This window comes from Oryzias latipes, chromosome 18, assembly GCF_002234675.1.
Source record: "Oryzias latipes chromosome 18, ASM223467v1".
Classification (NCBI taxonomy): domain Eukaryota; kingdom Metazoa; phylum Chordata; class Actinopteri; order Beloniformes; family Adrianichthyidae; genus Oryzias; species Oryzias latipes.
In genome coordinates this window covers 20,126,161-20,147,794 of record NC_019876.2, presented here as the reverse complement: position 1 = coordinate 20,147,794, position 21,634 = coordinate 20,126,161, and the positions used below count along the sequence as shown (strand labels likewise).

The window sequence follows — 21,634 nt, the reverse complement described above, 5'->3', positions numbered from 1 at the left end:
GCAGTGTTGCTGTCAGGGAAGATGTGCATTATTTACTGCCGCTGTAATCACGCAGAGTTCAGGAACTACATTTTCCAACAAGATTTGACATGAAGCAAAATAAAAAAATTTTTGCAGGAATTCTATGCAGGTTACCTGGGCTCCTGGCATGGGTGCAAAGGGGTTGGTGGGTCTGAGAACCGGCTGGTTGTACATCATTGGCTGTGGAGCCATCACAGGCACCCCACCCATCTGCGCCATCTGAGGAGGGACCTGGAAAATACAAAAATTAAACAACAGTTCAGTGACCAACAATTAAAAAAAAGATTAAAACTCAAGTCATCTTTTGATCTATTATAAAAGCTTTCCCAGTGGTCTTTTAAGAATGATTATGCAGTTTTCAGTAAAAAACAACAAAAAAAAAAAACAGAAAACCTGTGTAGTTTTCTAGGACATAGTTTATGCAGAGTAGCAGTATTTCATTAAAAATTCACCTCTGAGTTGTGGGCAAGAATGTTGGTGCAGAGCAACCCTGTCCCCCTTTCCCCTCCCTGTTGTTGAGAGCTTTCTGTTTACAACCTCTTACAGTCCCAACCTTACATCAGCGATGCTACAAAAATGTCGAGCAATGTTGGAGCTATCCAGCTGTACGGTTTAGAGCCAGATGGCAGCTCAGACAAGGAAAAAAAGTAGTACATCTGTCTACAAGTGGATCCATCAGAATGGAGCAGAGCAAGAAACCTGTGACCAGCCCAGAATATTTTCTACACAAGATCTTTTTCAAGTGGCATTTTTTTCATCTGCTCCTTATTCACAATGATTAGAATAAAGAAAAATACTCAGAAATGCTATTTTAAATTGAATTTTCTTTACACATGTCCATCATTACAAAAACGCCACAACAAGTTAAAAACACTATTTTCATTGGAGTGGATCTTTTAGAAGACTTTTGGCCAGAAAAAAAGAAACATTACACATGTTATATGCAATGAAGACGGTCAGAAAGAAATAATCAGAGACATGAATATACGAACATATATACACCCCCCCAAAATGTGTTTGAGTGTGCTCACCATTCCATACACAGGCACTTGCGGTGTGGTTATAGGGAAAGCCATCGGAGCCGGAGCCTGGAAGAAAAACAAGCTCAAAGTCAAAGAAAACCAAAGGAACGTCTGGCTCCAAAAACACAACTTTCCTATTGTTAACCACCTTCAAACTGAATAGTTTATGTCTAAAATGAAAGACTCAGACCAGGCATCTTCAAGACTAAAACAATGTGAGCAAGAAGAACACACTTGAAGGCTCAAGAACTTGTACAGTCCTAGCACAGCATGTAGAAAAGCGAAGTAAGGGAGTCCAACTGTGAGCAATTATTAGCACCACTTAAAGGGAGTGCTACAGCAGGATGAGGCTTGGCCATGGCAAATCCACTTAACCAGAATGGGCAACAAGTTCAACCTGACAGGTTAGCTGTCAGGTTATCAACAGATTTTTTTTTTTCGATGACTATCGGTGAACATTCAGGAGGGAAGCCAGCAGAGCTGCAGCACAGGTGGATGCTGATCATGCACAACAGGGGCCTACCGTTGACAAATCACCTGCAGCTTTGTTTCAAATACCAGAGGAGAAAACACTCCTCTGGTATTTGCAACGCAAGTGGCTATGTAAACCAAATCCATCACTATAAATGCCTTTACAGAGTTTAAATTATTCTATTTTCCCTGCAGTCTAACAGCTAAACTGACTTGATCAAGGGGGCATACAAAGCTAGAATTTGTGTTAAAGCACCAGTCTAACAATTGACATAAGCCTCTAAGGATGGTCCACACAAACATCTTCCTGAAAACTTTGCATCGTTTCAGGTTGGAAGTGATGACCAGCTGAAATCTCCTTGAAAAGATCCTTTAAGTTCTGGACTTTTTCCACTTTTCTAGACAGAGAAGCTGAAGCTGAACAGAAAACAAAACACTTCAAAATAGTTTGACACTGCAGGTGAGCATAGATGTGTAAATCAAAGAACTTAACAGGCTATAATGACTTTGTAAATGCTGTGCAAGTTTGGAGTATTTTTGCCCAAAACCCACAGTCATACACAACCCCCTAAAGATTTCAATTCTCTGCAACATTGTCCCTGTAGCCTATTTATATATTTGTTTGTTTGTTTCTATTAAGCTAAAGATTTTCGTAAAAAAATTCATGTGTTATAACAATAATAAATATCTTGAACTGAATTTCTATTTTTAATATTTTTGCTTGCTCTGAAACGACGGATACAGGCGGTGTTTTGATGAGACATTTTTACTTCAGGGAAAGAAAACCAGTTGTGTTATATTTATACCATTACATTAAGGGGGGGTGAGCTCATATGATTATTTGGTATGATGTGAAGCTTGAACAAAATTAATTTTCAACTAGAAGGAGCTGCATTTCCAGAAGAAAATGCAGGGTTGAATGCTGTATTGCTGAATGAAAGCAGAAATATGATGAAAAAGCTGAACATTGTAAAAGTAGAATGTCTAAAATAGGTCAAACATTGTAGAAGGAGTTAAGCATGAAAGCTGTAATTGTTGAAAAAATGGCTGAAATTTCCTGGAATATTTTGAAAAATTAAAGCACCAAAAGTCAAAGGTAAACATTGTAAAAGTAGAATGACCAAAACAGGTCAAAATTTGTAGACGGAGTTAAGCATGAAAGCTGAAATTGTTGAAAAAATGGATGTTCTGTCCAAAATTTGAAGATGATGCTAAAATGGCTAAAAGTGCTAGCATCAGCATCATCAACTGACTCAAAAAACCACATTGTTTAAGAGTATCATATTGGTAAAAGCTACATGTTCTAAGTTGACAGAAAATCCACTTTTTTCAAAATGGCGGCTTTTTTATTAATTTTATCTCCATAGCAACCATTTTACATTTGGGTCGGCATGGGATGACGAACAAATCGACGTCAGTTTCACACAAATCAGAAAAAGTAAACCTTTGGACGTCCTTAGCAACGAAGTTTGTTGGCTAACCACGCCCACATTCCTTATATGTCCAGATCCAGTGAATTTCAATCTGTTCAGTTCTAGTCATGGATGAAGTTTATTGCAATATTTGCTTCAGATTTTGTCATAAAAAGGCCACCAACATTAGGTTGTGTCGACATCCCATAATGATTTCTAAGTGTATTTTATAGTCCAAAGCCTTGTGATCATTTTAATGTTTGAACGGTGTCTCTAGCGACAAGTATGTTGAAGTTATATTCGTTTAAAGAAACAAAGGCTTCAGATTTGAAAAACACAAAATGGCTGCCAAACAGTCTCCATCCCATAATGACTACAAACCTTGAAGTTGTAATGCAAAGCTATATCGTTTGACAGTAAAAGTGGAGCCACATGCTGCAGCAGGTGACATCATGTCATATGATGAACCTCAAGATCAATTCTCTAAACTATGTGTGTGCCATTAGTCTTAACACACTCATACATATATAATGGAAAGCTATATTGATCATCCGCTAGCTAGCTGAATGACACGGCATAATATTTTCATTTAACCACTGACATATGTGGTGTAAAAACATGATATTTACTTCTCGTAACAGCCACCTAACTCATGGTTTGGGAATCAACACTTTCCCATGAGCCTTAGCGGCCGTGGGCGGGGCTAAGGCCCGGGTCCCAACGCTTGTCCACAAGATGGCTGCGGAGCACATGTTTGAACTGCAGCTTCCATCTACGAGGAGGAAAATAAAAAATACATCAAAACTAACTTAGATTTGCTCCCACTGTTTTTTGTAACATACATTGAGTGTTTGTGTGTGTGCTTTAAGCTGCTCTGATCATTTTAACGTTTGAATGGTGTCTTTAGATAAAATTGTGTGGAAGAAGCAAAGGTTCTTGAAAAGATAAAGGAACAATGAATGAAAGCTGAATTTGCTGATGAAATGGCTGCACTGTCCTGGAAAATCCTGAAAAATCTTTAAAAGTAAAAGGATAAAAAGTCAAAGCTTATGAGTAACCCCACCTGAAAGAAAATGCTTCCATGTAACGAAATATAATTGAGTTAGTGGAACTGAATTTTATCAAGAAAGGTAAGGTAAACATGCATAAAAATTCGGATGCTGGAATCGAACTCTGAACCTCAGTATTATAAGACCGCTTTCTAAGCCATTGAGCCAACACTTCTGTGATCACACAATGCAGCCGGTATATATTAATCAGGCGTGTCGTGTATCATCTTATTGGAAAAAGCCGAGTTGAAACGATTTCATGCCACAGTTCGTTATTTACGTGGAAAAAACGATTGACAATTTTCACTTTTGAAAAGTCAAAGGATTTGAAAGACCAAAAGTGGTGGTAAAAAAGGATTCTCAATGTATTTAAATGGAGCAAAAATCTTGGAAAATCCTGTACAAGCATGGAATATCTTGAAAGGTTCAAGGATTTGAAAGACCAAAAGTAATAGCTGAAAGGATTAAGCTGAAAGATCTTAACATTGCAACAGTAAAATGGTTAAAATAGGTAAAAACTGAAGTTAAAAATCGCCTCACATTTAGGCACAAAATGGCCGCAAAACCGTAGTTGGTGTTGCCATCCCATAATAATTTCAAAACTTATATTGAAATACAAAGTCTTATGAGCAGTTTAATGTTTGAACGGTGTTTTTAGCTAAAGGCATGTTGAAGTTACAATGGTTGAAAGAAACAAAGGTTTCAAGGATTCTCCATGTATTTTAATGGAGCAAAAAATCCTGGAAAATCCTGGAATATCTTAAAAAGTTCAATGATTTGAATGACCAAAAGTAATAACTGTAATAAGTTGAAAGAGCTCAACATTTTAAAAGTAAAATAGTAAAAAAAAATTTAAGGGTCCGAACCGGGTGTCGAATCCAGAACCTCATGTACCATAACTTCCCAATGCATTTTAATAGGGCAAAAATTCCCGGAAAAACTGGAATATCTTAAAAAGTACAAGGATTAGAAGTACCAAAAGTCATAGCATTAATAAGATGAAGGAGCTGAACATTTTAAAAGTTGAATGGTTAAAATAGGTTAAAAATTGTAGAAGGAGTTAAGTGCCGAAAAACGGCGGAAGATAGGTGGAAGAATAAACTAGAAGGAGCTGCATTTCCAGAAGAAAATGCAGGGTTGAATGCTGTACTGCTGAATGAAAGCTGAATTAGCTGAAGAAATGGCTGAACTGTACTGGAAGAACCATGAAAAGTTAAAGGTGCAAAAGTCCTAGCAGGAATAAGCTGAAAAAGTTGAACATTGTAATAGTAGAATGGCTGAAATAGGTCAAAATTTGTAGGACTTAAGCATGAAAGCTGAAATTGTTGAAAAAATGGCTGAAGTGTTGAAAATTTGAAGAAGTTGCTAAAATGGCTAAAAGTACTAGCATTGGAATCAGCATCATCAACTGACTCCAAAAAACACGTTGTTTGAGAGTATTATATTGGTAAAAGCTACATGTTCTAAGTTGATAGAAAATCCACTCTTTTCAAAATGGCGGCTTTTTTATTGATTTTATCTCCATAGCAACCATTTTATGTTTGGGTCGCCTGGAGATGAGGAACAAATCCACGTCGGTTTCAGATGAATCGGAAAAAGTAAATTTTTGGACGTCCTTAGCAACGAGCTTTGTTTGCTAACCACGCCCACATTACTTATATGTCCAGATCCAGTGAATTTCAATATGTTCAGTTCCAGCCATGGATGAAATTTATTGCAACATTTGCTTCAGATTGTCAAAAAATGCCCACCAAACAGTAGGTTGTGTTGCCATCCCATAATAATTTCAAAACGTATGTTGAAGTCCAAAGCCTTGTGAGCATTTCAATGTTTGAACGGTGCCTCTAGCTGAAAGCATGTTAAAGTTATAATGCTTGAAAGCAACAAAGGTTTTCAAGGATTCTCCATGTATTTATATGAAGCAAAAATCTTGGAAAATCCTGGAAAATCTTGGAATATCTTGAAAAGTTCAAAGATTTGAAAGACTAAAAGTCGTAGCTGAAAGGAATAAGCTGAAAGGGTTGAACATTGTAATAGTAGAAGGATTAAAATACGTGAAAGTTTGAAGAAGTTTAAAATTGCCTCACATTTTGGCACAAAATGGCTGCCAAACTGTAGGTGGTGTTGCCATCCCATAATAATTTTGAACCTTATGTTGAAGTCCAAAACCTTGTGAACATTTCAATATTTGAACGGTGTCTCTGGCCAAAAGAATGTTAAAGTTACAATTGTTTAAAGAAGCAAAGGTGTGGCCAATGGAGCAAAAACATTGGAAAATCTGGGAATATCCGGGAATATCTGGAAAAGTTCAAAGATTTGAAGGACCAAAAGTCATAGCTGAAAGGAATAAGATGAAAGGGTTGAACATTGTAATAGTAGAATGGTAAAAATAGGTGAAAGTTTGAAGAAGTTTAAAATTGCCTCACATTTTGGCACAAAATGGCCGCCAAACTGTAGGTGGTGTTGCCATCCCATAATAATTTTTAAACCTTATGTTGAAGTCCAAAACCTTGTGAACATTTCAATATTTGAACGGTGTCTCTAGCCAAAAGAATGTTAAAGTTACAATTGTTTAAAGAAGCAAATGTGTGGCCAATGGAGCAAAAAGATTGGAAAATCTGGGAATATCCGGGAATATCTGGAAAAGTTCAATGATTTGAAGGACCAAAAGTCATAGCTGAAAGGAATAAGCTGAAAGGGTTGAACATTGTAATAGTAGAAGGATTAAAATACGTGAAAGTTTGAAGAAGTTTAAAATTGCCTCACATTTTGGCACAAAATTGCCGCCAAACTGTAGGTGGTGTTGCCATCCCATAATAATTTTGAACCTTATGTTGAAGTCCAAAACCTTGTGAACATTTCAATATTTGAACGGTGTCTCTAGCCAAAAGAATGTTAAAGTTACAATTGCTTAAAGAAGCAAAGGTGTGGCCAATGGAGCAAAAACATTGAAAAATCTGGGAATATCCGGGAATATCTGGAAAAGTTCAAAGATTTGAAGGACCAAAATGTCATAGCTAGAATAAGATGAAAGAGCTGAACATTTTCATAGTCGAACGGTTAAAATAGGTGAAAAATTGTAGAAGGAGTTTAACTGTGAACTTCTGAACGAAAAATTCTCCATGTATTTCAATGGACCAAAAATTCCCGGAAAACCTGGAATATCTTAAAAAGTAAAAGGATTTGAAAAACCAAAAGTCATAGCAGAAATAAGATGAAAGAGATGAACATTTTAAAAGTAGGATGGTTAAAATAGGTTAAAAATTGTAGAAGTAGTTAAACGCCAAAAAACGGCGGAAGATACTATAATAAATAAAGAGAAACAGAAAAACAAAGGGTTGAATGCTTTACAGCATTCAACCAAATAAAGAGAAACAGGAAAACAAAGGGTTGAATGCTTTACAGCATTCAACCAATAAAGAAATAAAGAGAAACAGGAAAACAAAGGGTTGAATGCTTTACAGCATTCAACCAACTAGAAGGAGCTGCATTTCCAGAAGAAAATGCAGGGTTGAATGCTGTACTGCTGAATGAAAGCTGAATTAGCTGAAGAAATGGCTGAACTGTACTGGAAGAACCATGAAAAGTTAAAGGTGCAAAAGTCCTAGCAGGAATAAGCTGAAAAAGTTGAACATTGTAATAGTAGAATGGCTGAAATAGGTCAAAATTTGTAGGACTTCAGCATGAAAGCTGAAATTGTTGAAGAAATGGCTGAATTGTTGAAAATTTGAAGTTGTTGCTAAAATGGCTAAAAGTACTAGCATTGGAATCAGCATCATCAACTGACTCCAAAAAACACGTTGTTTGAGAGTATTATATTGGTAAAAGCTACATGTTCTAAGTTGATAGAAAATCCACTCTTTTCAAAATGGCGGCTTTTCTATTGATTTTATCTCCATAGCAACCATTTTATGTTTGGGTCGCCTGGAGATGAGGAACAAATCAACGTCGGTTTCAGATGAATCGGAAAAAGTAAATTTTTGGACGTCCTTAGCAACGAGCTTTGTTTGCTAACCACGCCCACATTCCTTTTATGTCCAGATCCAGTGAATTTCAATATATTCAGTTCCAGCCATGGATGAAGTTTATTGCAACATTTGCTTCAGATTTTGTCAAAAAATGCCCACCAAACAGTAGGTTGTGTTGCCATCCCATAATAATTTCAAAACGTATGTTGAAGTCCAAAGCCTTGTGAGCATTTCAATGTTTGAACGGTGCCTCTAGCTGAAAGCTTGTTAAAGTTATAATGCTTGAAAGCAACAAAGGTTTTCAAGGATTCTCCATGTATTTAAATGAAGCAAAAATTTTGGAAAATCCTGGAAAATCTTGGAATATCTTGAAAAGTTCAAAGATTTGAAAAACTAAAAGTCGTAGCTGAAAGGAATAAGCTGAAAGGGTTGAACATTGTAATAGTAGAAGGATTAAAATAGGTGAAAGTTTGAAGAAGTTTAAAATTGCCTCACATTTTGGCACAAAATGGCCGCCAAACTGTAGGTGGTGTTGCCATCCCATAATAATTTTGAACCTTATGTTGAAGTCCAAAACCTTGTGAACATTTCAATATTTGAACGGTGTCTCTAGCCAAAAGAATGTTAAAGTTACAATTGTTTAAAAAAGCAAAGGTGTGGCCAATGGAGCAAAAACATTGGAAAATCTGGGAATATCCGGGAATATCTGGAAAAGTTCAAAGATTTGAAGGACCAAATGTCATAGCTGAAAGGAATAAGATGAAAGGGTTGAACATTGTAATAGTAGAATTGTAAAAATAGGTGAAAGTTTGAAGAAGTTTAAAATTGCCTCACATTTTGGCACAAAATGGCCGCCAAACTGTAGGTGGTGTTGCCATCCCATAATAATTTTGAACCTTATGTTGAAGTCCAAAACCTTGTGAACATTTCAATATTAGAACGGTGTCTCTAGCCAAAAGAATGTTAAAGTTACAATTGTTTAAAGAAGCAAAGGTGTGGCCAATGGAGCAAAAACATTGGAAAATCTGGGAATATCCGGGAATATCTGGAAAAGTTCAAAGATTTGAAGGACCAAAATGTCATAGCTAGAATAAGATGAAAGAGCTGAACATTTTCATAGTCGAACGGTTAAAATAGGTGAAAAATTGTAGAAGGAGTTTAACTGTGAACTTCTGAACGAAAAATTCTCCATGTATTTCAATGGAGCAAAAATTCCCGGAAAACCTGGAATATCTTAAAAAGTAAAAGGATTTGAAAAACCAAAAGTCATAGCAGAAATAAGATGAAAGAGATGAACATTTTAAAAGTAGAATGGTTAAAATAGGTTAAAAATTGTAGAAGTAGTTAAACGCCAAAAAACGGCGGAAGATACTATAATAACTAGAAGGAGCTGCATTTCCAGAAGAAAATGCAGGGTTGAATGCTGTACTGCTGAATGAAAGCTGAATTAGCTGAAGAAATGGCTTAACTGTACTGGGAAAACCTTGAAAAGTTAAATGTGCAAAAGTCCTAGCAGGAATAAGATGAAAAAGTTGAACATTGTAATAGTAGAATGGCTGAAATAGGTCAAAATTTGTAGGACTTAAGCATTAAAGCTGAAATTGTTGAAAAAATGGCTGAAGTGTTGAAAATTTGAAGAAGTTGCTAAAATGGCTAAAAGTACTAGCATTGTAATAAGCATCATCAACTGAATCCAAAAAACACATTGTTTGAGAGAATCATATTAGTAAAAGCTACATGTTATAAGTTGACAGAAAATCCACTTTTTCAAAATGGCGGCTTTTCTATTAATTTTATCTCCATAGCAACCATTTTACGTTTGGGCGGCATGGGATGACGAACAAATCGACGTCAGTTTCAGACAAATCGGAAAAAGTAAACCTTTGGACGTCCTTAGCAACGAAGTTTGTTTGCTAACCACGCCCACATTCCTTATATGTCCAGATCCAGTGAATTTCAATATGTTCAGTTCCAGCCATGGATGAAGTTTATTGCAATATTTGCTTCATATTTTGTCAAAAAATGGCCACCAAACAGTAGGTTGTGTTGCCATCCCATAATAATTTCAAAATGTATGTTGAAGTCCAAAGCCTTGTGAGCATTTCAATGTTTGAACGGTGCCTCTAGCTGAAAGCTTGTTAAAGTTATAATGCTTGAAAGCAACAAAGGTTTTCAAGGATTCTCCATGTATTTAAATGAAGCAAAAATCTTGGAAAACCCTGGAAAATCTTGGAATATCTTGAAAAGTTCAAAGATTTGAAAGACTAAAAGTCGTAGCTGAAAGGAATAAGCTGAAAGGGTTGAACATTGTAATAGTAGAAGGATTAAAATACGTGAAAGTTTGAAGAAGTTTAAAATTGCCTCACATTTTGGCACAAAATGGCCGCCAAACTGTAGGTGGTGTTGCCATCCCATAATAATTTTGAACCTTATGTTGAAGTCCAAAACCTTGTGAACATTTCAATATTTGAACGGTGTCTCTAGCCAAAAGAATGTTAAAGTTACAATTGTTTAAAGAAGCAAAGGTGTGGCCAATGGAGCAAAAACATTGGAAAATCTGGGAATATCCGGGAATATCTGGAAAAGTTCAAAGATTTGAAGGACCAAAATGTCATAGCTAGAATAAGATGAAAGAGCTGAACATTTTCATAGTCGAACGGTTAAAATAGGTGAAAAATTGTAGAAGGAGTTTAACTGTGAACTTCTGAACGAAAAATTCTCCATGTATTTCAATGGAGCAAAAATTCCCGGAAAACCTGGAATATCTTAAAAAGTAAAAGGATTGGAAAAACCAAAAGTCATAGCAGAAATAAGATGAAAGAAATGAACATTTTAATAGTAGAATGGTTAAAATAGGTTAAAAATTGTAGAAGTAGTTAAACGCCAAAAAACGGCGGAAGATACTATAAAAATAAATAAAGAGAAACAGGAAAACAAAGGGTTGAATGCTTTACAGCATTCAACCAACTAGAAGGAGCTGCATTTCCAGAAGAAAATGCAGGGTTGAATGCTGTACTGCTGAATGAAAGCTGAATTAGCTGAAGAAATGGCTGAACTGTACTGGAAGAACCATGAAAAGTTAAAGGTGCAAAAGTCCTAGCAGGAATAAGCTGAAAAAGTTGAACATTGTAATAGTAGAATGGCTGAAATAGGTCAAAATTTGTAGGACTTAAGCATGAAAGCTGAAATTGTTGAAAAAATGGCTGAATTGTTGAAAATTTGAAGATGTTGCTAAAATGGCTAAAAGTACTAGCATTGGAATCAGCATCATCAACTGACTCCAAAAAACACGTTGTTTGAGAGTATTATATTGGTAAAAGCTACATGTTCTAAGTTGATAGAAAATCCACTCTTTTCAAAATGGCGGCTTTTCTATTGATTTTATCTCCATAGCAACCATTTTATGTTTGGGTCGCCTGGAGATGAGGAACAAATCAACGTCGGTTTCAGATGAATCGGAAAAAGTAAATTTTGGACGTCCTTAGCAACGAGCTTTGTTTGCTAACCACGCCCACATTCCTTATATGTCCAGATCCAGTGAATTTCAATATGTTCAGTTCCAGCCATGGATGAAGTTTATTGCAACATTTGCTTCAGATTTTGTCAAAAAATGCCCACCAAACAGTAGGTTGTGTTGCCATCCCATAATAATTTCAAAACGTATGTTGAAGTCCAAAGCCTTGTGAGCATTTCAATGTTTGAACGGTGCCTCTAGCTGAAAGCATGTTAAAGTTATAATGCTTGAAAGCAACAAAGGTTTTCAAGGATTCTCCATGTATTTAAATGAAGCAAAAATCTTGGAAAATCCTGGAAAATCTTGGAATATCTTGAAAAGTTCAAAGATTTGAAAGACTAAAAGTCGTAGCTGAAAGGAATAAGCTGAAAGGGTTGAACATTGTAATAGTAGAAGGATTAAAATACGTGAAAGTTTGAAGAAGTTTAAAATTGCCTCACATTTTGGCACAAAATGGCCGCCAAACTGTAGGTGGTGTTGCCATCCCATAATAATTTTGAACCTTATGTTGAAGTCCAAAACCTTGTGAACATTTCAATATTTGAACGGTGTCTCTAGCCAAAAGAATGTTAAAGTTACAATTGTTTAAAGAAGCAAAGGTGTGGCCAATGGAGCAAAAACATTGGAAAATCTGGGAATATCCGGGAATATCTGGAAAAGTTCAAAGATTTGAAGGACCAAAAGTCATAGCTGAAAGGAATAAGATGAAAGGGTTGAACATTGTAATAGTAGAATGGTAAAAATAGGTGAAAGTTTGAAGAAGTTTAAAATTGCCTCACATTTTGGCACAAAATGGCCGCCAAACTGTAGGTGGTGTTGCCATCCCATAATAATTTTGAACCTTATGTTGAAGTCCAAAACCTTGTGAACATTTCAATATTTGAACGGTGTCTCTAGCCAAAAGAATGTTAAAGTTACAATTGTTTAAAGAAGCAAAGGTGTGGCCAATGGAGCAAAAAAATTGGAAAATCTGGGAATATCCGGGAATATCTGGAAAAGTTCAAGGATTTGAAGGACCAAAAGTCATAGCTGAAAGGAATAAGCTGAAAGGGTTGAACATTGTAATAGTAGAATGGTAAAAATAGGTGAAAGTTTGAAGAAGTTTAAAATTGCCTCACATTTTGGCACAAAATGGCCGCCAAACTGTAGGTGGTGTTGCCATCCCATAATAATTTTGAACCTTATGTTGAAGTCCAAAACCTTGTGAACATTTCAATATTTGAACGGTGTCTCTAGCCAAAAGAATGTTAAAGTTACAATTGTTTAAAGAAGCAAAGGTGTGGCCAATGGAGCAAAAACATTGGAAAATCTGGGAATATCCGGGAATATCTGGAAAAGTTCAAGGATTTGAAGGACCAAAAGTCATAGCTGAAAGGAATAAGATGAAAGGGTTGAACATTGTAATAGTAGAATGGTAAAAATAGGTGAAAGTTTGAAGAAGTTTAAAATTGCCTCACATTTTGGCACAAAATGGCCGCCAAACTGTAGGTGGTGTTGCCATCCCATAATAATTTTTAAACCTTATGTTGAAGTCCAAAACCTTGTGAACATTTCAATATTTGAACGGTGTCTCTAGCCAAAAGAATGTTAAAGTTACAATTGTTTAAAGAAGCAAAGGTGTGGCCAATGGAGAAAAAACATTGGAAAATCTGGGAATATCCGGGAATATCTGGAAAAGTTCAAGGATTTGAAGGACCAAAAGTCATAGCTGAAAGGAATAAGATGAAAGGGTTGAACATTGTAATAGTAGAATGGTAAAAATAGGTGAAAGTTTGAAGAAGTTTAAAATTGCCTCACATTTTGGCACAAAATGGCCGCCAAACTGTAGGTGGTGTTGCCATCCCATAATAATTTTGAACCTTATGTTGAAGTCCAAAACCTTGTGAACATTTCAATATTTGAACGGTGTCTCTAGCCAAAAGAATGTTAAAGTTACAATTGTTTAAAGAAGCAAAGGTGTGGCCAATGGAGCAAAAAGATTGGAAAATCTGGGAATATCCGGGAATATCTGGAAAAGTTCAAAGATTTGAAGGACCAAAATGTCATAGCTAGAATAAGATGAAAGAGCTGAACATTTTCATAGTCGAACGGTTAAAATAGGTGAAAAATTGTAGAAGGAGTTTAACTGTGAACTTCTGAACGAAAAATTCTCCATGTATTTCAATGGAGCAAAAATTCCCGGAAAACCTGGAATATCTTAAAAAGTAAAAGGATTTGAAAAACCAAAAGTCATAGCAGAAATAAGATGAAAGAGATGAACATTTTAATAGTAGAATGGTTAAAATAGGTTAAAAATTGTAGAAGTAGTTAAACGCCAAAAAACGGCGGAAGATACTATAAGAAATAATAACTAGAAGGAGCTGCATTTCCAGAAGAAAATGCAGGGTTGAATGCTGTACTGCTGAATGAAAGCTGAATTAGCTGAAGAAATGGCTGAACTGTACTGGAAGAACCATGAAAAGTTAAAGGTGCAAAAGTCCTAGCAGGAATAAGCTGAAAAAGTTGAACATTGTAATAGTAGAATGGCTGAAATAGGTCAAAATTTGTAGGACTTAAGCATGAAAGCTGAAATTGTTGAAAAAATGGCTGAATTGTTGAAAATTTGAAGATGTTGCTAAAATGGCTAAAAGTACTAGCATTGGAATCAGCATCATCAACTGACTCCAAAAAACACGTTGTTTGAGAGTATTATATTGGTAAAAGCTACATGTTCTAAGTTGATAGAAAATCCACTCTTTTCAAAATGGCGGCTTTTCTATTGATTTTATCTCCATAGCAACCATTTTATGTTTGGGTCGCCTGGAGATGAGGAACAAATCAACGTCGGTTTCAGATGAATCGGAAAAAGTAAACTTTTGGACGTCCTTAGCAACGAGCTTTGTTTGCTAACCACGCCCACATTCCTTATATGTCCAGATCCAGTGAATTTCAATATGTTCAGTTCCAGCCATGGATGAAGTTTATTGCAACATTTGCTTCAGATTTTGTCAAAAAATGCCCACCAAACAGTAGGTTGTGTTGCCATCCCATAATAATTTCAAAACGTATGTTGAAGTCCAAAGCCTTGTGAGCATTTCAATGTTTGAACGGTGCCTCTAGCTGAAAGCTTGTTAAAGTTATAATGCTTGAAAGCAACAAAGGTTTTCAAGGATTCTCCATGTATTTAAATGAAGCAAAAATCTTGGAAAATCCTGGAAAATCTTGGAATATCTTGAAAAGTTCAAAGATTTGAAAGACTAAAAGTCGTAGCTGAAAGGAATAAGCTGAAAGGGTTGAACATTGTAATAGTAGAAGGATTAAAATACGTGAAAGTTTGAAGAAGTTTAAAATTGCCTCACATTTTGGCACAAAATGGCCGCCAAACTGTAGGTGGTGTTGCCATCCCATAATAATTTTGAACCTTATGTTGAAGTCCAAAACCTTGTGAACATTTCAATATTTGAACGGTGTCTCTAGCCAAAAGAATGTTAAAGTTACAATTGTTTAAAGAAGCAAAGGTGTGGCCAATGGAGCAAAAACATTGGAAAATCTGGGAATATCCGGGAATATCTGGAAAAGTTCAAAGATTTGAAGGACCAAAATGTCATAGCTAGAATAAGATGAAAGAGCTGAACATTTTCATAGTCGAACGGTTAAAATAGGTGAAAAATTGTAGAAGGAGTTTAACTGTGAACTTCTGAACGAAAAATTCTCCATGTATTTCAATGGAGCAAAAATTCCCGGAAAACCTGGAATATCTTAAAAAGTAAAAGGATTTGAAAAACCAAAAGTCATAGCAGAAATAAGATGAAAGAGATGAACATTTTAATAGTAGAATGGTTAAAATAGGTTAAAAATTGTAGAAGTAGTTAAACGCCAAAAAACGGCGGAAGATACTATAATAATAATAAATAAAGAGAAACAGGAAAACAAAGGGTTGAATGCTTTACAGCATTCAACCAACTAGAAGGAGCTGCATTTCCAGAAGAAAATGCAGGGTTGAATGCTGTACTGCTGAATGAAAGCTGAATTAGCTGAAGAAATGGCTGAACTGTACTGGAAGAACCATGAAAAGTTAAAGGTGCAAAAGTCCTAGCAGGAATAAGCTGAAAAAGTTGAACATTGTAATAGTAGAATGGCTGAAATAGGTCAAAATTTGTAGGACTTAAGCATGAAAGCTGAAATTGTTGAAAAAATGGCTGAATTGTTGAAAATTTGAAGATGTTGCTAAAATGGCTAAAAGTACTAGCATTGGAATCAGCATCATCAACTGACTCCAAAAAACACGTTGTTTGAGAGTATTATATTGGTAAAAGCTACATGTTCTAAGTTGATAGAAAATCCACTCTTTTCAAAATGGCGGCTTTTCTATTGATTTTATCTCCATAGCAACCATTTTATGTTTGGGTCGCCTGGAGATGAGGAACAAATCAACGTCGGTTTCAGATGAATCGGAAAAAGTAAACTTTTGGACGTCCTTAGCAACGAGCTTTGTTTGCTAACCACGCCCACATTCCTTATATGTCCAGATCCAGTGAATTTCAATATGTTCAGTTCCAGCCATGGATGAAGTTTATTGCAACATTTGCTTCAGATTTTGTCAAAAAATGCCCACCAAACAGTAGGTTGTGTTGCCATCCCATAATAATTTCAAAACGTATGTTGAAGTCCAAAGCCTTGTGAGCATTTCAATGTTTGAACGGTGCCTCTAGCTGAAAGCTTGTTAAAGTTATAATGCTTGAAAGCAACAAAGGTTTTCAAGGATTCTCCATGTATTTAAATGAAGCAAAAATCTTGGAAAATCCTGGAAAATCTTGGAATATCTTGAAAAGTTCAAAGATTTGAAAGACTAAAAGTCGTAGCTGAAAGGAATAAGCTGAAAGGGTTGAACATTGTAATAGTAGAAGGATTAAAATACGTGAAAGTTTGAAGAAGTTTAAAATTGCCTCACATTTTGGCACAAAATGGCCGCCAAACTGTAGGTGGTGTTGCCATCCCATAATAATTTTGAACCTTATGTTGAAGTCCAAAACCTTGTGAACATTTCAATATTTGAACGGTGTCTCTAGCCAAAAGAATGTTAAAGTTACAATTGTTTAAAGAAGCAAAGGTGTGGCCAATGGAGCAAAAACATTGGAAAATCTGGGAATATCCGGGAATATCTGGAAAAGTTCAAAGATTTGAAGGACCAAAAGTCATAGCTGAAAGGAATAAGCTGAAAGGGTTGAACATTGTAATAGTAGAATGGTAAAAATAGGTGAAAGTTTGAAGAAGTTTAAAATTGCCTCACATTTTGGCACAAAATGGCCGCCAAACTGTAGGTGGTGTTGCCATCCCATAATAATTTTGAACCTTATGTTGAAGTCCAAAACCTTGTGAACATTTCAATATTTGAACGGTGTCTCTAGCCAAAAGAATGTTAAAGTTACAATTGTTTAAAGAAGCAAAGGTGTGGCCAATGGAGCAAAAACATTGGAAAATCTGGGAATATCCGGGAATATCTGGAAAAGTTCAAAGATTTGAAGGACCAAAATGTCATAGCTAGAATAAGATGAAAGAGCTGAACATTTTCATAGTCGAACGGTTAAAATAGGTGAAAAATTGTAGAAGGAGTTTAACTGTGAACTTCTGAACGAAAAATTCTCCATGTATTTCAATGGAGCAAAAATTCCCGGAAAACCTGGAATATCTTAAAAAGTAAAAGGATTTGAAAAACCAAAAGTCATAGCAGAAATAAGATGAAAGAGATGAACATTTTAATAGTAGAATGGTTAAAATAGGTTAAAAATTGTAGAAGTAGTTAAACGCCAAAAAACGGCGGAAGATACTATAAGATACGATAATAATAAACTAGAAGGAGCTGCATTTCCAGAAGAAAATGCAGGGTTGAATGCTGTATTGCTGAATGAAAGCAGAAATATGATGAAAAAGCTGAACATTGTAAAAGTAGAATGTCTAAAATAGGTCAAACATTGTAGAAGGAGTTAAGCATGAAAGCTGTAATTGTTGAAAAAATGGCTGAAATTTCCTGGAATATTTTCGAAAATTAAAGCACCAAAAGTCAGAGGTGAACATTGTAAAAGTAAAATGACCAAAACGGATCAAAATTTGTAGACGGAGTTAAGCATGAAAGTTGAAATTGTTGAAAAAATGGATGTACGGTTGAAAATTTGAAGATGATGCTAAAATGGCTAAAAGTGCTAGCATCAGCATCATCAACTGACTCCAAAAAACACGTTGTTTGAGAGTATTATATTGGTAAAAGCTACATGTTCTAAGTTGATAGAAAATCCACTCTTTTCAAAATGGCGGCTTTTCTATTGATTTTATCTCCATAGCAACCATTTTATGTTTGGGTCGCCTGGAGATGAGGAACAAATCAACGTCGGTTTCAGATGAATCGGAAAAAGTAAACTTTTGGACGTCCTTAGCAACGAGCTTTGTTTGCTAACCACGCCCACATTCCTTATATGTCCAGATCCAGTGAATTTCAATATGTTCAGTTCCAGCCATGGATGAAGTTTATTGCAACATTTGCTTCAGATTTTGTCAAAAAATGCCCACCAAACAGTAGGTTGTGTTGCCATCCCATAATAATTTCAAAACGTATGTTGAAGTCCAAAGCCTTGTGAGCATTTCAATGTTTGAACGGTGCCTCTAGCTGAAAGCATGTTAAAGTTATAATGCTTGAAAGCAACAAAGGTTTTCAAGGATTCTCCATGTATTTAAATGAAGCAAAAATCTTGGAAAATCCTGGAAAATCTTGGAATATCTTGAAAAGTTCAAAGATTTGAAAGACTAAAAGTCGTAGCTGAAAGGAATAAGCTGAAAGGGTTGAACATTGTAATAGTAGAATGGTAAAAATAGGTGAAAGTTTGAAGAAGTTTAAAATTGCCTCACATTTTGGCACAAAATGGCCGCCAAACTGTAGGTGGTGTTGCCATCCCATAATAATTTTGAACCTTATGTTGAAGTCCAAAACCTTGTGAACATTTCAATATTTGAACGGTGTCTCTAGCCAAAAGAATGTTAAAGTTACAATTGTTTAAAGAAGCAAAGGTGTGGCCAATGGAGCAAAAACATTGGAAAATCTGGGAATATCCGGGAATATCTGGAAAAGTTCAAAGATTTGAAGGACCAAAATGTCATAGCTAGAATAAGATGAAAGAGCTGAACATTTTCATAGTCGAACGGTTAAAATAGGTGAAAAATTGTAGAAGGAGTTTAACTGTGAACTTCTGAACGAACAATTCTCCATGTATTTCAATGGAGCAAAAATTCCCGGAAAACCTGGAATATCTTAAAAAGTAAAAGGATTTGAAAAACCAAAAGTCATAGCAGAAATAAGATGAAAGAGATGAACATTTTAATAGTAGAATGGTTAAAATAGGTTAAAAATTGTAGAAGTAGTTAAACGCCAAAAAACGGCGGAAGATACTATAAGATACGATAATAACTAGAAGGAGCTGCATTTCCAGAAGAAAATGCAGGGTTGAATGCTGTACTGCTGAATGAAAGCTGAATTAGCTGAAGAAATGGCTGAACTGTACTGGAAGAACCATGAAAAGTTAAAGGTGCAAAAGTCGTAGCAGGAATAAGCTGAAAAAGTTGAACATTGTAATAGTAGAATGGCTGAAATAGGTCAAAATTTGTAGGACCTAAGCATGCAAGCTGAAATTGTTGAAAAAATGGCTGAATTGTTGAAAATTTGAAGATGTTGCTAAAATGGCTAAAAGTACTAGCATTGGAATCAGCATCATTAACTGACTCCAAAAAACACGTTGTTTGAGAGTATTACATTGGTAAAAGCTACATGTTCTAAGTTGATAGAAAATCCACTCTTTTCAAAATGGCGGCTTTTCTATTGATTTTATCCCCATAGCAACAATTTTATGTTATGGTCGCCTGGAGATGAGGAACAAATCAACGTCGGTTTCAGATGAATCGGAAAAAGTAAACTTTTGGACGTCCTTAGCAACGAGCTTTGTTTGCTAACCACGCCCACATTCCTTATATGTCCAGATCCAGTGAATTTCAATATGTTCAGTTCCAGCCATGGATGAAGTTTATATCAACATTTGCTTCAGATTTTGTCAAAAAATGCCCACCAAACAGTAGGTTGTGTTGCCATCCCATAATAATTTCAAAACGTATGTTGAAGTCCAAAGCCTTGTGAGCATTTCAATGTTTGAACGGTGCCTCTAGCTGAAAGCTTGTTAAAGTTATAATGCTTGAAAGCAACAAAGGTTTTCAAGGATTCTCCATGTATTTAAATGAAGCAAAAATCTTGGAAAATCCTGGAAAATCTTGGAATATCTTGAAAAGTTCAAAGATTTGAAAGACTAAAAGTCGTAGCTGAAAGGAATAAGCTGAAAGGGTTGAACATTGTAATAGTAGAAGGATTAAAATACGTGAAAGTTTGAAGAAGTTTAAAATTGCCTCACATTTTGGCACAAAATGGCCGCCAAACTGTAGGTGGTGTTGCCATCCCATAATAATTTTGAACTTTATGTTGAAGTCCAAAACCTTGTGAACATTTCAATATTTGAACGGTGTCTCTAGCCAAAAGAATGTTAAATTTACAATTGTTTAAAGAAGCAAAGGTGTGGCCAATGGAGCAAAAACATTGGAAAATCTGGGAATATCCGGGAATATCTGGAAAAGTTCAAAGATTTGAAGGACCAAAAGTCATAGCTGAAAGGAATAAGATGAAAGGGTTGAACATTGTAATAGTAGAATGGTAAAAAATAGGTGAAAGTTTGAAGAAGTTTAAAATTGCCTCACATTTTGGCACAAAATGGCCGCCAAACTGTAGGTGGTGTTGCCATCCCATAATAATTTTGAGCCTTATGTTGAAGTCCAAAACCTTGTGAACATTTCAATATTTGAACGGTGTCTCTAGCCAAAAGAATGTTAAAGTTACAATTGTTTAAAGAAGCAAAGTGTGGCCAATGGAGCAAAAACATTGGAAATCTGGGAATATCCGGGAATATCTGGAAAAGTTCAAGGATTTGAAGGACCAAAAGTCATAGCTGAAAGGAATAAGCTGAAAAGGTTGAACATTGTAATAGTAGAATGGTAAAATAGGTGAAAGTTTGAAGAAGTTTAAAATTGCCTCACATTTTGGCACAAAATGGCCGCCAAACTGTAGGTGGTGTTGCCATCCCATAATAATTTTGAACCTTATGTTGAAGTCCAAAACCTTGTGAACATTTCAATATTTGAACGGTGTCTCTAGCCAAAAGAATGTTAAAGTTACAATTGTTTAAAGAAGCAAAGGTGTGGCCAATGGAGCAAAAACATTGGAAAATCTGGGAATATCCGGGAATATCTGGAAAAGTTCAAAGATTTGAAGGACCAAAATGTCATAGCTAGAATAAGATGAAAGAGCTGAACATTTTCATAGGTCGAACGGTTAAAATAGGTGAAAAATTGTAGAAGGAGTTTAACTGTGAACTTCTGAACGAAAAATTCTCCATGTATTTCAATGGAGCAAAAATTCCCGGAAAACCTGGAATATCTTAAAAAGTAAAAGGATTTGAAAAACCAAAAGTCATAGCAGAAATAAGATGAAAGAGATGAACATTTTAATAGTAGAATGGTTAAAATAGGTTAAAAATTGTAGAAGTAGTTAAACGCCAAAAAACGGCGGAAGATACTATAAGATACGATAATAATAAACTAGAAGGAGCTGCATTTCCAGAAGAAAATGCAGGGTTGAATGCTGTTACTGCTGAATGAAAGCTCGAATTAGCTGAAGAAATGGCTTAACTGTACTGGAAACCTTGAAAAATTAAAGTGCAAAAGTCTAGCAGGAATAAGTGAAAAAGTTGACATTGTAATAGTAGAATGGCTGAAATAGGTCAAAATTTGTAGGACTTAAGCATTAAAGCTGAAATTGTTGAAAAAATGGCTGAAGTGTTGAAAATTTGAAAGAGTTGCTAAAATGGCTAAAAGTACTAGCATTGTAATCAGCATCATCAACTGAATCAAAAAACACATTGTTTGAGAGAATATATTAGTAAAAGCTACATGTTATAAGTTGAAGAAAATCCACTTTTTTCAAAATGGCGGCTTTTCTATTAATTATTCCATAGCAACAACCATTTTACGTTTGGGCGGCATGGGATGACGAACAAATCGACGTCAGTTTCAGACAGGAAAAAGTAAACCTTGATGACGTCCTTAGCAACGAAGT

The 21,634-nt window shown here is 35.6% G+C and overlaps 1 protein-coding gene across 5 annotated transcripts in view; it reads right to left on the bottom strand.

Annotated features, from left to right (window-relative positions):
• Positions 1–21,634, bottom strand: part of LOC101164596 (phosphatidylinositol-binding clathrin assembly protein) — a 152,813-nt gene that overhangs the window by 4,551 nt on the left and 126,628 nt on the right. For all 5 annotated transcript variants that reach the window (XM_011487631.3, XM_011487630.3, XM_020711723.2 and 2 more), the window contains 2 exons: positions 1,053–1,109; positions 136–252 (listed from right to left, as the gene is read on the bottom strand). In XM_011487631.3, the coding sequence (XP_011485933.1) occupies positions 136–252; positions 1,053–1,109 (174 nt within the window). The remainder of the gene's footprint in view (positions 1–135; positions 253–1,052; positions 1,110–21,634) is intronic.